General features: G+C 58.1%; 1 protein-coding gene across 2 annotated transcripts; it reads right to left on the bottom strand.

Annotated features, from left to right (window-relative positions):
- Positions 1-4,984: 4,984 nt before the first annotated feature.
- LOC133349357 (protein Wnt-5b-like) lies at positions 4,985-15,526 on the bottom strand. Of its 2 annotated transcripts, none has more exons than XM_061562714.1 (5): positions 14,090-15,526; positions 11,316-11,395; positions 10,585-10,835; positions 9,210-9,502; positions 4,985-8,231 (listed from the first exon to the last, which is right to left on the bottom strand). In XM_061562714.1, exons 1-5 carry the CDS (start codon positions 14,099-14,101, stop codon positions 7,773-7,775), a joined length of 1,095 nt encoding a protein of 364 aa, XP_061418698.1. In that variant the 5' UTR covers positions 14,102-15,526; the 3' UTR covers positions 4,985-7,772. The 2 variants fall into 2 exon arrangements, with proteins under 2 accessions (XP_061418698.1, XP_061418699.1); XM_061562715.1 differs by lacking the exon at positions 14,090-15,526 and adding an exon at positions 12,006-14,042.
- Positions 15,527-16,802: the final 1,276 nt, after the last annotated feature.

Genomic DNA, 16,802 nt, shown 5'->3' with positions numbered 1-16,802 from the left:
CCCGCGTGCGTCGGCCGCGGGGAATGTCGAGCCCCGCGATGACGGGTGGCACGGATTCGTGGGGCAGTTCGAGGAGGAGTTCTGGTTGAAGGGCGGCGTCCTCGGCTTTGTCGTGCGAGGCGAGGAGGCTGAGCAGCCTGCGAGGAGGGTTCGTTGGTGCGGCGACTCTAAATGCCTGGAGTCGACAGCGTCTCGCGATGTATCTAAGAATCGGCTTCCTGGCAATACAACTGGCGGCGTGAAGATGGTCAAACTCCAAACAGAAACCTTTAGCAAGGAATCCTGTCTGCATTAACCACACGTACTTGTGGTGAACATGCAAACAAAAACATGGTCTGGTCATATATTATAAATGCATTGTCTTTTAAAACTGATTGGTTTCCATCACAGACAGCCTTCTGTAGACCCGAGACTCAAAGTGTTGGAACAGAGAACGCCAAAAGGCGGACAGCACAGAGACAATGCACTATCAGGGCATTTATAGCTACAACATGGGACCTTTCCTGCCAGTATCAGCGTATAAGAATAGGTTTTAGGGGGCGTCCATAAATGACGTCACGCACCTGGGGGGGGGGTCAGACATTTGTGACGATGTGTAATGAGGAGGGGGGTTTGATAAATGTGACGTCACATCAAAATGCGCAACTTTAAATAAACGTAAACAACACGTTCTACTTAATTAAATAGACTTTTTAATAAATGTTTTCTCCTACAACATCAGAGTGCAGCGCCACATTAAACACGCACTACAATGACAATAGTTTAAAGCGATTTGAAGCACGTTTTTTTTTTTGGGGGGGGGGCAAAGCTTTGTGACGTCATATTTGAGGGGGGGTCTGATTTTTGTGACGCCGTGTGACGATGGGGGGGGGGGGGGGATAAAAAATCGTCAAAAATCGCGTGGCGTCATTTATGGACGGCCCCTTACCCTTTCTGGCAATAAAACAGATAAAGGGTAAACCCATAAAGGGTAAAACCTATTGTTATTCTTTGACACTGGCAGGAGAGGTCACGTGCTGTCTTGAGATCCTTGCATTCGACTTCCGAATCCGCTACGGGGATGCTGTCCCCGGTACGGAGATGCTGTCCCCGCTACGGGGATGCTGTCCCCGCTACGGGGATCCTGTCCCCGCTACGAGGATGCTGTCCCCGGTACGAGGATGCTGTCCCCGCTACGGGGATGCTGTCCCCGGTACGAGGATGCTGTCCCCGCTACGGATATGCTGTCCCCGGTACGAGGACCTCGCGGTGCGCCACAGACGTCGTCCTCGAGGTGGTGTCGCTGCGGGCAAGAGGCGGTCGTGGGATGCGACGACGACGACGACGCTCCGAGGGTTGCGGTTGGCGGCAGTCGCGTCCCGAGGGGCGGGCAGGGGGGGGGGCTTGCCTCCCCCGGTGGCCAAAGCTACGAGTTGGGGCCGCCTTGACAAACACCACGAGGTGTTCTCAACAAGAGTGTGCGAGAACAAACACTCATTTCAAACGCGGTTTACTTTTATCTTCATGAAAATGCTTTCACATGGAACTCTGGGATATTTCTTTCATTTAACACGTAGGCTTTAAGACGTCGGCTTTCGCGACCAAAACCATCCATTATAGAGGTTTATATTGCAAAGGGGCGGGGGTGGGGGGTAACTACGGAGCTGTAGTGGCTGCATTTTGCGAAGTCGGAGCGCTTCGACAGCATAACAGTGTTCGAGACCGAACATTGATTGAGGCAAGAGCAGCTGCGAGATAGAAATCCTCGGTGCGACCGTAGGAGATGAATCAAACACCGCCTGCTGTCTGTCTGGGGGCCCCGGCTGACCGATTGCCGCTCCCCCAGAGCTGGTAATGTCGTCCTTACGTCACTGATAACGTCGTTACTACGTCACTGGTAATGTTACTACGTGACTGGTTATGTAGTTACTATGTCACTGGTAGTGTCGTTACTACGTCACTGGTAATGTCGTTACTACGCCACTGGGAATGTCGTCACTACGTCACTGGGAATGTCGTCACTACGTCCTAGGATGTCGGTCACACCCTACTGTCACTACGCCACTGGGAATGTCGTCACTACGTCACTGGTAATGTCACTACGCCACTGGGAATGTCGTCACTACGTCACTGGTAATGTCACTACGCCACTGGGAATGTCGTCACTACGTCACTGGTAATGTCGTCACTACATCACTGGTAATGTCACTACGCCACTGGAAATGTCGGCACTACGCCACTGGGAATGTCGTCACTACATCACTGGTAATGTCACTACGCCACTGGTAATGTCGTCACTACGCCACTGGGAATGTCACTACGTCACTGGTAATGTCACTACGCCACTGGGAATGTCGTCACTACGTCACTGGTAATGTCACTACGCCACTGGGAATGTCGTCACTACATCACTGGTAATGTCACTACGCCACTGGTAATGTCGTCACTACGCCACTGGGAATGTCACTACGTCACTGGTAATGTCGTCACTACGCCACTGGGAATGTCACTACGCCACTGGGAATGTCACTACGTCACTGGTAATGTCGTCACTACGTCACTGGAATGTCACTACGTCACTGGGAATGTCGTCACTACGCCACTGGGAATGTCACTACGCCACTGGGAATGTCACTACGTCACTGGTAATGTCGTCACTACGCCACTGGTTGGCGCTCGTCCCTCGCTGGAAAATGGGCGAGAGGCGTTGCTGCTGGCTGGCGAGATGTATGTCGGTATGGCTCGAGCCGTGGTCTGTCGCCTCGCGCGGTTGGGTGGGGGGGGGGCGTGGAGGGGGGGCGTGGAGGGGCTGGGTGGAGGGACTGGAGTGGGGGGGCCGTGGAGGGGGGGGGGGCGTGGAGGGGGGGGGGGCGTGGAGGGGGGGGAGCGTGGAGGGACTGGAGTGGGGGGGCCGTGGAGGGGGGGGGGCGTGGAGGGGGGGGGGCGTGGAGTGGGGAGGGGTGCGTGGAGGGACTGGAGTGGGGGAGGGGGGAGCGTGGAGTGGTGGGGGGGGCGTGGATAATCGGGGCGGTGGTGCCTACCCACGTGGCTTCCTGTAATCCTGCACTTTGGAGGCAGCAGCAGCAGCGAGGGCTGGTGGAGGACCGCGCGCGAGTCGTGGTTTACCCCCTTCTCGTGGGCGTCCTGGAGGTGCCGGACCCTGGCTCGCCAGGGGAAGGCGGTACCAGCCGCGTGTGGACTCAGCTCCACATGTTGTCTCGATATTGTATGCCCCTTCGCACGTGTGGGCTTTCTCCAGGTGCTACGGTTTCTTCCCCTATGTAAACACTCATTGCTGTGCCGATAACACCTTCATATATAGAGGACCACCAGAGCTTGGGCAATTGTTGGTAGCGCCGAGCTGCTGCTGCTGCTGCGGTCTTCCGCTCGCCCCTCTTGACTCGTCCCCTCTCCTCTCGGACAGCGAGCAAACACTGCTGCAGCGAGGCAGCAAGTTGACATTATAATTAATGTCAACTTCAATGATAATTCCAACTTGTGGTGGTGGCATCTGTATCTGCAGAATATGAAAAACCAGTGGCATCTACATCTACAGGAGATTATATACAACTTTGAAAGCTACCCCCCCTCCCCCACCCCCGTGTTTAGTGTACATGCCGTACAACACGTTTGGAATCGACAGGAACAAATCGACTTACGAACAGACCTCTGGAACCTGACCCGTTCGTAAGTAGAAGAGTACCTGTACTGGAATGTGTCACGTGACCTATTAACCACGGCCATAGCTAGGGACATACTGGGTGTGGTGTGCCGGGTGTTCTTCAACGTGTACAGTGTCTATGTCATGCGGGGGAGCGGGGGGGGGGGTGTACGTGACCCCCCCCCCCTCCAGCCACGGGAGGGCGCTACATGCACCACGTGCTAACAACCAAGTACGCGGGGGGGGGGGGGGGTCTGTGATCCCCCCCCCCCCCGTGAATCCAGCAGCGAGGGTGACGTCACCGCAGACTTCAGCACCGCGGACAGCGGCACCCGGTGGGACCCGGCGCCCAACCGCGCCTGGCGATGAGGAATCGATTCTTGATATTTCATAAGCTCGCGATTCGTGCATCGACGCGCTTTTAAATAATCGTTTAAATCATATAATGCGTATTAAAACAACTATATTACTTTATAGAAACCACTATAGGATGATTGGTGATGTTGACGTTATTGCAGTGTTTGAAACACAATTGCAGTAATTATCGATTTCGGTAAACGAAATTGACCGTTTATCCGAGGTGAAAAAGGATTGACAGGCGCTGTGAACATCAGGTGAGTAGTGGCCGATGTCAATAGGGGAGTGGCAGCCAAAGACTGCTATGCATCCGAGGAGAGTGTAGACACGGAGGAGATGGGGCGATGGCTGCCGCTTGTGTGCATGCACCGGGTGGATGACCACGTCACAGGATCGTTAGATGTTGTGGTGGCGGCGGCTTGGGGAGGTCTTCATCCAGTAGTCGATAGACCCTGGCTGCTTGGTTCATTATGATGACGACACCATATACGTTCCGAAAAAATCTCTCCAGGAGGGGTCCAGCATTTCATGGCTCCACCTCCCCGGTGGACGCTCCCTCGGGCGTGAGTCCTCCTTTGGCGCCCGCGGACTCTCCAGTGAAGTGGGCTCGTGCACGGAGCCGTCGACGTCTCGGCGGCGTGATGACCGCCACGGGATGATATCAACACTGGCACCAGCACGGGCTTTATAGAGATCATCTTTATTTTATAAAAATATTGGTCACGAGCTCCGAAATCGTGGGGGTTAAGCTTAACATTTGGAATGGCTCTGAAGGCGCGGTGCCGTGGGTAGTAGTAGTAGTAGCAGAGGTGGGACAAAGTCATTGTTATGCAAGTCCAAGTCGAGTCTGAAGTCATCAAATTCATGACTCGAGTCTGACTCGAGTCCAAGTCACATGACTCGAGTCCACACCTCAGAGGTGGGACAAAGTCATTGTATGCAAGTCCAAGTCGAGTCCTGAAGTCATCAAATTCATGACTCGGCGACTGTGGGAGTCTCAAGTCGAGCAGGACTCGGGGGGGGGGGGGGTGACATATGTCCCGTAACGTCGGGCATGACAGCTGTCGGGGGTCTCGAGTTGATTTCAAATCTCAAGTTTTCGGCGTTCACATCACTCGCCACGACCATGTAGCGAACTGGTGGTCTGCGACTGTCTCGACCTTGGCATAAATATCTGACCGCCCCAACGTCGACCCAACGTCGTTACGAGCGCACACGTCAACTGACATGCCGCAGTCACTTCTGCCACTGCAGCAGGGCCACAGGAGCATAGGACAACATCGGTTCAACACGTGTGCTATTTATCTTAACAGTGCTTCAAAGCTCCCGCGTGGCGGAGTGTATTCTGTATACGTATGGCAGCGAGTGGTGGTGCAGTGTTTGGCGCACTGCGCTATGAACCTGCAGACCAGAGTCAGATTCCTGGCCACGGCCAATACCAGTGGCGAGTGATCACTCAACCGCTCCAGTGCGGCTCCAATTTCACGAACCCGACCTGGCCAGCGTGGTGACGAGTGGTGACGCGGCCTCTATGCCCGACACGGCGTCGGACTGTTATTATGGTTACACACTACATAATACTTGAGCCGTCTTGACAGTGCTATTGTCGTCAAGGTTACGATACACGAGGGGGGCAACTATCGCACGCAATCTCACCCGGCGGCGACGCGTTTGCTAAGAGCAACTGTGTGAGGCGGTGGCGTAAAGTGACGAAGTTCGGTCCATACAACTCTATCACGCGGCGCGACAACTTCCCAGTGGATACTGCAGGCGACCTTTGTGTGCCACAATTGCCCTATAATTGCCCTTAATACCAAGCACTTTGTTTGTAACAGACGCGACTCGGTGCAACACTGAGTTAAAGTCCATGCTGCCCCCCCCCCTCTCTCCACTTGCTTTCGTAAGTCGTCATTGTGGGTAAAATCCACATTCCTCCGACGGGGTCAAATTATTCGACGGGGCAATTGCTGTTGACCCCCCCGCCACCATTCATGCCTGCACTCCGCCAAGTGGGAGGCGTTTTATTATCCCTAAGTGGGAGGTTGGGGCTGAGTCGGTACCCGGACCGAGAATTCAACTCACAACTTCTCAATTGCGAGTCGAACTCTACTCTCTGACCTAGAGTGTGCCAGGAGTGAAAACTCACCTGGCGCGGTGCGCAAACGTGAGCACTGGGGAGACAAAGGCGGCCGGGCGTGGGGCTGTGCCCACTACCACCGCCTCGTGCGCCGCGCAGGCCTTAATAGATGCTCGCTAACAGCACTTGCCTCCTACAGTCTATAGGGGGGGGGTTTGTCATTGTATCGTGTATATATTAATATATATTTGTTTAAGAGCGTGCGTGAGAGGGGCTGTGTTCATCTCGGCATCCGGCGGCACTTGCGATTCTTTGGGGGGGGGCTAGGGGGCCTCGCCCGACCCCCCCCCCCCCCCGTTCAGAGGCAGCTCCTGGTGGTCGCTGGCGCGCCACTCAAGTTCAAGGTCAGAAGGTCACGACGACGAGCAATGCCGCTGACACCGCCACTGCCACCTCGCCATCGCTGCCTCCCGGCTGTCAGATTACACGAGAAGCTGCACAGGCGACACCCGTCCACCAACGTTCTCCCCTTGTAGTCAATCTACTCGCAGAGTTTTACAACCACCCGGAACGAGCCCTCCCCACCATATTGGACCACACAAGCCAAGCAGGCTTTGAGCCTGGTAGGTGTACGGCACTTGGATGGGTGACCGACCACGCAGGGGCTTGCCAGGTGTTGTAGGCGCGTGGCCAGGAGGAGGCGGTGCCGAGTGTCTGCTCCCCCCCCCTCTCGTCTAGTCGCGGCCAAGCTGTCCGAGTGGAGCTTGGCCAGTCCGCTCCCGAAAGCGAACACTGAGACTCCCCGAGGCGTTCCAGGCTCGTCACTAATTGGCAGCGTCGTCACGACTGCTGCAGTGGTTCGACGCAGGGACGCTGCCGCTGGACTTGCAGTGGCATAGATTTGCACTGCAGAGTGAATGAGTCGGCAGGTCGCGAGTGGTGGGGTAGAGTGTGGGTACCACCACCTCGTCCACGACGTCTGGCTCGTGTGGAAGGAGCTCCGCGGACCCTCCCTGAAGCGTAGGCTCTTCTGGCGGCAGGGGCGTGAGGGGGCACTTGCAGGGCTGCGCCGTCGCCTTCGCTATGGGGTGACGCTCAACTCGTGTGTACTGCACGGGAGAGGCGCGGTATTCCAATGTATTCTAATTTCGTACGTGGCCGGCACCCCCCCACCCACCCCCTCCTGGGCAAATTCGCGGCGTGTTCCGTGGCGGCCACCGCCGGACACGCGGCGCTTGTCGGAGAGCGCGAGGTGCGTCAACGATCACGTGACGAGGGAGGGCGGCCTCGGTGGACGTCTCGGCCTCGGTAGACGTCTCGGCGTCGGTGGACGTCTCGGCCTTGGTGGACGTCTCGGCCTTGGTGGACGCTGCTGCTGCTCTCTTCTGCCCGAGAGGGAGGTTCAGAGTGCTCCATAGCCCCCCCCCCCCCGCCTCTCTCCCGGGGTTGCCGTCGTCCCTGTGGCGTGCGGCCACGCCGCGTGTGAGAAGCTGGGCTCGAGGCGCCGTGACTCGGTCGGGTGGGGTGGGGCTCTCGTTGGTTGACGCTGCACGCGAAGTTTCCTGCCAAGCGTCGCTTCGTGTGACAGTCGACGACGACGACCTCCACTGTTTGCTCTCCGCCCCCGCGGTCACCTCGCGTAGGCACGGCGGCGCCCACGCGCTCGCGAGGTAAAGAACGGCAGGCGCAGGCGCGCGGCTACTTGCAGATGAACTGGTCCACCATGTGCGTGCACCGCTTGCACTTGACGTAGCAGCACCAGTGGAACTTGCAGTGGCAGCGCTCCACGAGCGCGCTCTTGAACTGGTCGTAGCCCCTGCCGCAGCACATGAGCTCGCAGCCGTCCATGCCCGCCGAGGTCTTGTTGCACGCCCGCCCCACCGTGCCCAGCGACCCCGTCGTCTCGTTGCGCGTGCAGAAGTCGGGGCTCGCGTCCAGGTGCACGAGGTCGTCGGCCGTGGGCGGGTTGAGGCGCCCGTTGAGGAGCTCGAGTCTGGCGCGCCGGCCCAGCCGCATGGCCGTGGCGCCGTCGTAGCGGTCCTTGAGCCGCTCGCCGACCGCCCGGAAGTCGGCGAGCTGCAGCCAGCACGTGCGGAGCGAGCACGACCCGGACACGCCGTGACACTTGCACGCCACCTCGGCTTGGTTGTACACCCACTGCGGGGCGTGGGTGGGGGGCGGGAGGGGAGGGGGTGGGGGAGAGCCGTCACATGGAGCGAGGGAGAGTGGGGAGCGCGTGTCTAGGTGTGGGGGTGAGGAGTTGGGGTGCTGGGTGAGGAGTTGGGGTGCTGGGTGAGGGGTTGGGGTGCTGGGTGAGAGGTTGGGGTGCTGGGTGAGGGGTTGGGGCGCTGGGAGCGGGCAGGAGCCTTCTCGGTGGCCCGAGGAACTGGGAGCTGCATCACGCCACAACTGTGCGTGTTAGACCCGCCAACGCGATTCAAATAGATAAATATATATTTATTTACATAATTCCTCCGCCACCGCGATGATGATGTCGTAATGTGACAGCGTACTAAGTGAAAAACAGCGTGCAATTACTGCACAATGTGTCACTCTAGTTCATGAACGTGGACGTGCCGATCCACTGCTGGATGGAGGCCTCCACACCCCCCCCCATCCTGCTACTCTCGACTCCCGCGGCCCCTGTCCCCATGGGTACCCCCACTTCCCTGGGCTCTCGGCTTGCACTGGGCGAGTGAACAATTTTGACTTACCGCGAAGCGCGTAGTCATGCGTGCCGCGATGCTACTGATGACAGCGACCAATATGATGATGATCCTGATAGTATCGATGACCGTGGATTTTAATGACGGTGATCATGGCGACAACAAGGATCATTGATGATGGTGGTGATGGTGGTGATGGCGACGAATGCGTCGGTCATAATGTACATTCCCCATTCGCCCCCTCCCCTACCTACCCTTCCGACATTCCCTCCCTTCCGATATGAGGAGGCCACTGGAGCGATGCAATTTTACATCGTCTCGATTGAAAACTCATTTCTTTTTTCGTGTTTCAGTGTGTTGTCCTTTCCCCGCACCTCCGATTATCACGGTAGGCTCCGTAGGACGGGAATAAAGTTCAACATCCCCCCCTTATCCCATGTCCTCCCGTCCCCTTCCAAGCATATCTCACCCTGCGCCCGGCCTCGTTGTTGTGCATGTTCATGAGCGCGCGCGCGTGGCCCGCGGAGCCCCTGGGGTGCGACTGCTCGCGCTCCCTGGCGTCCACGAACTCCTTGGCGAAGCGGTAGCCGTACTCGGTGTTGTCGCCGCAGCCGCCCCACAGCCAGTCGCGCTGCAGCGCGCGCGGCCGCGCGGCGCGGCTGCAGCCGCACGTGGCCAGGTCGCCCTCGCGGCACGCGCGCGACACCGCGTGCACCACGCCCGCGGCCGACACGGCGTACATGAAGGCGGTCTCACGCGAGCCTTGGGGGCGGGGGGAGGAGAGACACGGGGAGATGTGGAGATGGTGTCAGGAGACACGTGGACTTAATCGGGGAAGTGGATAAACGTGGGGAGATTATGTTGGGAGGAACGGGGAGGTGTGGATTGATGGGGTCGGACACTGACAAATTTTGGGAAATGCAGAGATCGTTGAAGACACGGGGAGACGTGATAACTCCTCTGCACTCTTCATTTACCAAACACAGAGACAAAGATCCCCCGTCTAGCCTGACCAGAGTGTAGGGGCAAGTACTGCTAGTGAGTAGCACCTAATTCTTAAACTCCCTGCTCCCTTCCCTGCCTTTGTTTTATTCCTTCCTTGATGTGAGATCTCCCGTATACCGTCAGCGAACTCGGCGCGGGTCGCCGTTCCACTCTCGACGTCGCGCCGCGCTCGGGGCCTCTGCGCGAGTGGGCGCTCCGCTGTCGACGTCGCCCGCTCGCTGCCCTGCCGAGGGTGTTGGCCGAGTGGTGCGTGGCCCGAGTTCGCGACTCGCTGCCTGCGATATCGTGATTTAGTCTCTGCTGTCACCTCCTCCGTACTCTCACCAAACTTCTCCGCGGGTGATTTTTTGTAAATCGGCTGCCGGCTGGATATTCCTTACCCACGCGAATCAAATACAATCAATCAAATCAAAGAAATTATTATCCGTATGTATGTTACTCTATGTTGAACTTCCTTCGCACCGTACGTAGCCAACTGTGCTGATCGGTGGTGCGATTATCACGGTTGGGGTTGGTGGTTGTCATTGTCGTTGGCGTGTCAACTTAATTAAACTAGTTAAACTATTAAACTATTACCTGGTAAAAAATAAATGTTTATTTAATTTTACCAGGTAAGGCCTACCGAGCTCCGTAGCTCAAAGGGAAAAACCGGAGGACCCGGAGAAAAATCCACGCGACCACGGGGAGAGAGACACGCAAACCCTAAATACACAGCAGCAGGCGTCAGGGTTGGGATTGAACCCACGCCCTTCTGTATACCAGGCGAGGTAGTTAACATCTCCTAGCCACCGTGGCGCCCCTAACTCGCTTGCCTCGTTGTAGCAACTCCGTGGACTCACCGATGTGCATGAGGCGGCCGAAGACGCCGCTGGAGCCGTCCACCGCCGAGCAGTTCCACCTGCGCGTTCGGAACTGGTGCTGGCACTCGCGCAGCGCGGCGCGGGCTCCCTCGGCGATGTGCACCATGTGGTCCTGGTACAGCTGGCACAGCTTGCGCTGGCCCGGGGACAGCCCCGACAGCTGCGCGCACAGCGGCCGCGCGCCCAGGATGTACACTTCGGGCCTCTGCACGGGGCTCAGCGCCAGCGACCTGCGCTCGTTGCACCATCCACGAGGTGGGGTGGGGGCCGTGAGCGAGCGAGACTTGAGAGTGCGTTCAGAGGATGGGGTGATCGTAGAGACCCACAGAGAGGACCCGTAGAGAGGAGCCATAGACTCAGAGACACACAGACTCCGTGATTGTACACTCCGGTAGGCCATTGTGTGAGTGTGTGTATGAGTTTGTGTGTAACCAGTGACGATTATCGGAACCGGTCCGGAGCCTCCTCTAGGTCGACTCAGACTCAAATGTTTACGTGGCGCGGTGTGTAAAAAAAAAACTTTGCTACTCGGGAATCAAAGGCGGCCGGGCGTGGTGCTGGCCACCCACCCCTCGTGTGCCGTTCCGGCCTTCATGGATGCTTGCTGACAGCACTTTCTCCAACAGTCTGTGTACGTATGAGTGTCTATGAGTGTATTAGTGTGAGTTTGTGCGATTGCGAGTATGGGTGTGTGTGGGGGTGCCCCTTACCACCACGTGCTCGCCCCCGTGAGACTGCGCGTGCACGCGAGGATGGCGAACGCGCGCACCCACATCGACGCGACAGCACCCTGCGCTCGCACACACAAAGACAAAGAGCCCCCGTATAGCCTTGACGGACCGTTTGAGGCAAGTGTTTGTTAGCGAGCACCAATGAAAGCCGGCACGGCACACGACGAGATGAGTGGCCAACACCACGCCCGGTCGCCTTTGTCTCCCTAGTGGGGACGTTTACTTATCACAGCAGATACTCATTTGAGGCTGAGTCGACCTAGTTGAGGCCCAGGACCGGTTCAAATATTCACCACTAGTTATTGGTCGTGAGCGGGATTTGAACTCGGCTTTCGGGTTTCTTAGCGCGGTGCGCTAACCATTGCGCCACCGCTCCCCATTGCGCACTCACACCCGCCATGATCTCTCTACTGCTGGCTGAAGGTTTCTGCGCTCCTCCCAAGCCGCCTCCGTCTCTCACGGACTCGCGACGTTAACGATCCGTCTCGCTCCCGCACGCGAGCTCATTCCATGGCTCCATCTCTGCCGAGTGACGCGCTTTCGGGGGGGAGCGGGGAGTGTGCGAGAGTGCTTCGGCGTTACGGTGTCCGATGTAACCCTTCAGGTTTAGTTTGAAGATGTCGGGGGGGGGGGGGGGGCACGTGGTGGGGGTTGCCAGGGGTCCCCCACCTATGGACGGCCCTGCATGCCCGGGCCAAACCTTGGCCGGACACTCTGACGCGCTCGCCTCTCGCGCTCGCCTCTAGAGTCCTCAACTTGCACCGCGCAGCCCCCGCCACTCCCCGCGACTCGCCGATGGACGCTGCGTCCCGTGCTCCTCCTCCTCTCCGCGCGCTGCTCGGCCGCTGTTCCCTTCTAAGTCGCTCTGCCTCTGACCCACAACTCCATAGCAGGGCCACAGTTACGGAATCAGAATATTTATTGACACTTGGAGGAATCCGATGAGCTATTACACCGGCACGTTTTGGATATATTGAACTCGATTATGAATACATACATTGATCTACACAGACAAAGAGCCCCCGTGTAGCCCACACAGTTGGGGCAAGTGCTATTAGCGAGCGCCTATGAAGGCCGGCACGGCGCACGAGGGTGTTTGTTGAACAACACCGCTCCCGGCCGCCTTTGTTTCCCCAGTGTTGATGTTTACACACCGAACCAGCTGCTACTAATTTCAAGGCTGAGTCTGAAGTCGAACTCGTGTCACTGGGATCGTATCGCGACGCGCTCACCACTGCGCCACTGCTCGCCACCGCAGACACACACACATACACAGACACACACAGACACACAGACACACAGACACGCATGCACAGTGTGATATATCGGTCTATTTAACCCATTGTAACGCAAACTGGAATGCGCTTCGGCAATCACATTTGTACTCGATGCGGTAATGCACGCGTTATTATGCATGCATGAGTGTGTGTTTGTGTGTGTTTGTGTGTGTACGTGTATGTGTGTACGTGGGGAGCGGTAGTGCACTGGTTACGGCGTTGCGCTACGAACCCGGCCACCCGTGTTCGATTCCCGCTCACGACCAGTAGCAAGAGGCCGGATATTAGAATCGCTCCTGGTGGCCTCCCCCTTGGTCGACTGTGTGTGTCAACATCATCAGCACTCGGCCAGGCGTGGTGTAGCCACCCCCTCGAGTGCAGTGACAACCTTAATAGGTGCTCGCGCACAAGGTCATCATCATTAGTATTAACATCATTGTCCAAAGTGGAGCAGTGGGAGGGAAGACGCAGCGAGAGAAGTGAGGAGACCTGCAGTGTGGTGGGTGACTGACTGACTGGGTGACTGACTGACTGGGTGGGTGACTGGGTGACTGACTGACTGGGTGGGTGACTGACTGGGTGGGTGACTGACTGGGTGACGGTTATTGTAACCTGCAGTATCGTGGTTGAACACAGTGTTGATAGTGGTTGTGGTGGTTGTGGTGGTTGAACAGTGTGGTCGTGCTGGTAGTTGAACACAGTGTGGTGGTGTGGGGAGCGGTAGTGTAGAAGTTAGCGCGCTGCTCACACCAATACGTGAGTGACGATTATCTGAACCGGTCTTGGGCCTCCCCGAGGTCGACTCGGTCTCAAATGCGGCTGGGCGTGGTGTTGTCCACCCTCGTGTGTGAGTGACTGGGTGAGTGAGTTGGTGAGTGAATTGGTGAGTGAATTGGTGAGTGAGTTGGTGAGTGAGCGGGTGACTGAGTGGGCTTTGCTTCTCGCCCCCCCCCCCCCCCCTTAGCAGTGTCACATCACGGTGTCACCCCGTGCCCCATGTGTGTCACACCACTCCTCAGGTCACCACACCGATGGGTTGTCACATTCCAGGAACGAGTGTCACCACATTCCTCAGGGTGTCACAACACTCCCCCCTTGTGACACCCCCCTGGTGGGTGTCACAACACACCCCCAGTGTCACACCCGGCCTTAAGAGCGTCACAACAAGACGAGTGTCACAGCATTGGCAACACCATCACAAATCACAGACACGGCGAGTGTCACATCCGGCCGACTTGTGCCACGCCGCCGTGTCGGGTGTCACGTCCATTCCTCAGGATGTCACAAGACTGCACAAACATTTGTCACTGCAACTGATGGGTGTCACGTCCCGTCCAAAGGTGTCACACCCAGCCCAAGTGTGTCACAACACACCCAGCCCATATCAGAGACAACGGAGAAGTGTCACATCACTCTGACGTGCGTCTGTGTGTGTCACATCCCGCCCGAGGGTGCCACTCACGGTGTGACACTCACCTGGGTGCCCATGTCCGCTGCGGCTCCGGGGTAGGCGAGCTCTGTGGTGGTTTAGGGGTCCTTTTGGGTCCCTAGCGGTGCCGGGGTGCCGCGAGGTTCAGGGGACCCGGGGTTTGGGGACCCCTGTCTGGAGGGGACAACGCTCCGAGCCGTCGCCCAGAGGAGCGTCGCCTTCAACCTGGGGTCGCTCGCTGTGTGGGTGAGTGGGTGAGCTGGTGAGTGAGCTGGTGGGTGAGCTGGTGAGTGAGCTGGTGAGTGGGTGAGCTGGTAAGTGAGCTGGTGAGTGGGTGAGCTGGCGAGTGAGCTGGTGAGTTGGTGAGCTGGTGAGTGAGCTGGTGAGTTGGTGAATGCGTGTGTAAGCTGATGAGTGGGTGAGCTGGTGGGTGAGTTGGTGAATGGGTGAGTTGGTGAATGCGTGTGTGAGCTGGTGAGTGTGTGAGTTGGTGAGTGAGTGGGCGTTTGTGAGTGTAAGTGTGTAAGGTAGCGAGTGAACGGCTGAGTGTTTGTGTGTATGTGTGTATATATATATGTGTGTATATGTTTTTATATCTCTGTTTGTATGTATTTGTCTATATGTAAACGTTTGGGCACTTTCCCCCAAAAGTCTGTTAAGGCTATACGGGGGACCTTTGTCTTTGTAAGTCTCGCGCACGCTTCGTGCCCCGCCCCGATCTCTTTTCGCTTCCCTCCGTGGAGGATCGCGGAGGGAACCGCGGAGAGAACCGCGAGAGAACCGCGCTCCCGCCGGGAGCGGAGCGGCGTGAAGAAGACCCTGGCAGGGAGACTCGCCAAGGAGACTCGGGAAGACTTGGAGACTCGTGGAGACTTTTGGAGACTTTTGCAGGGCACGGGCAGACGCGGGCAGACGCGGGGAGACACGTGGAGACTCGTGGAGACGCGGGGAGACGCGGGGAGACGCGTGGAGACACGTGGAGACTCGTGGGGAGACACGGGGACCCTCGCCGCCCTCTCCCTCCCCCTCTGGCCGAGGCGGCACCGTCGCCCGCGCTCCTCTCGGGGGACGCGTCTGGTCGCGGCCACGGGGCGCGCGGAGTGGCGACGCGGCCCCGAGCGGAGCTCCGTGCGGGCGAGCGGGGAGGTGAGGGGGGAGGGGGGGCACATCAAGCGGGGAGGGAGGTAGCGACGGGGAGAGCGATTGATGGAGAGAGGGAGGGAGGGGGTGATGTAGGGAGGGAGAGAGAAAGCGAGTGATCGAGGGGGGGAGAGAGTGATAGAGGGATGATATTCGGAGCGAGGGAGCGAGCGAGTGTTGGAGGCAACTGCATGAGGGAGGGAGAGAGGGAGGGAGGGAGTGTGGAAATGAGTGATGGAGGAAGGGAGACAGCGGCATCAGCTTGGGGCGAGGCTACGCGACAGCGAACGCAATGGGTGCCGCGGGTAACACAAGCCGATCGCTCCCTCCACATCCCCTCTCACGCCTCGTCATCCCTCCACCTTCCGCCACATCCCTCATCTCTGCTCATCTCTGCACATCCATCCTCATTCCCCCTCCTCTCCGCTGGGCCCCGCGGGTTCGCGTGAGACGCGCGTCCAGGAAACACGCGGGGGGGGGGGGCGAGACGCGGTCGCTTGAGGCAAAACTTTAATGGTGGAACCTGGGAGAGGATCCCACGGTGTGGCGCGGCCCCACGTGACCCGACCCGACCCCCAGGCCGTGTCGACCCGGGTGACATTGACGACCCAACGACGTCACCGCCACTGAACTCCACCCCGAGCCATGACCACCCGGCCCCGAGTCGTGACCGCGAGGTTACCCAACGTGCCGCTTCATCTCCGTCCGATGCGTTTGCGGGGGGTGGTTGTGCCGCGGGATTGTTTGGTTGGAGAGGCTCCCGGCGCGGGCAGCGGAACGTCGGACATCGTGCCGAAGAACTGGAGAGAACGCACCGCAAGGCTACACGGCACAACCGCGAACACCCATGAAGTCGTTTCAGTCACGTGACCGCAAAGTAGGTCACGTGACCGCCAAGTCAGTTACGTGACCACTACAAGCCCGAGGTTATGAGCGTCAGTGGCAAAGGGACCCACGTGTAGAGTTGGTCATCATCACCATCATCATCAGCAGCATCACCACCATCACCTTCATCACGAACATCATGGCCACGAATTGAATCCCCGACGATAACAATTATGACGACGAGGATGATGATGACGACGATGATGACGATGATAACGAGGGTGATGATGATGACGAGGATGATCAATTCGACATCACCACTGGCAGATCGGCGCCCGTGAGTTTGGGGCGGTGGTGGTGGCGGTGGCGGGAGCGGTGGCTGAGAGCGCGAGGACTCGAATCCGCGCCCCTCCTCTGCCCTCTCCTGCTGCCCCGATCCTCGCGGGCTGCCGCCACTGTTGCTGGCGACTTGCTGGCGACTTTCATCCGGATTTATTTTGGGGAAAACCCATTTTGCTATCTCCACCACGGCCACCACCGTCATCTCCAACGGCGAGGGGCGGGGTGCAGAAGGGTCGGGGGGTAGGGAGGGGTCGGGGAGGGGGGGCGAGCACCGTGGGCTGCGAGCAACGCACACAGACAGACAAAGATCCCCCGTGTAGCCTTAACAGGCTGTGCGGGGCAAGTGCTGTTAACGAGCACCTATGAACTCTGGCACAGCACACGAGGGGGTGGGTGGCCAACACCACGCCCGGCCGCCTTTGTCCCCCCAGTGCTGATGTTTACACACCGCAC

Source organism: Lethenteron reissneri, chromosome 30 (assembly GCF_015708825.2).
Source record: "Lethenteron reissneri isolate LAM-NWPU_2019-01 chromosome 30, ASM1570882v1, whole genome shotgun sequence".
NCBI lineage: Eukaryota > Metazoa > Chordata > Hyperoartia > Petromyzontiformes > Petromyzontidae > Lethenteron > Lethenteron reissneri.
Note: the sequence above shows the minus strand (reverse complement) of the source record. Positions and strands in the feature narration are given on the sequence as shown.

What these genes read in the sequence shown, in the direction of transcription:
- LOC133349357 (XM_061562714.1), bottom strand. An exon ending in ACGGGGGCGAGCACGTGGTG is followed by an intron (nt 10,836 to 11,315) that starts GTAAGGGGCACC and finishes CAACGAGCGCAG; the next exon opens with GTCGCTGGCGCTGAGCCCCG. An exon ending in CGGCCGCCTCATGCACATCG is followed by an intron (nt 9,503 to 10,584) that starts GTGAGTCCACGG and finishes CCCGCCCCCAAG; the next exon opens with GCTCGCGTGAGACCGCCTTC.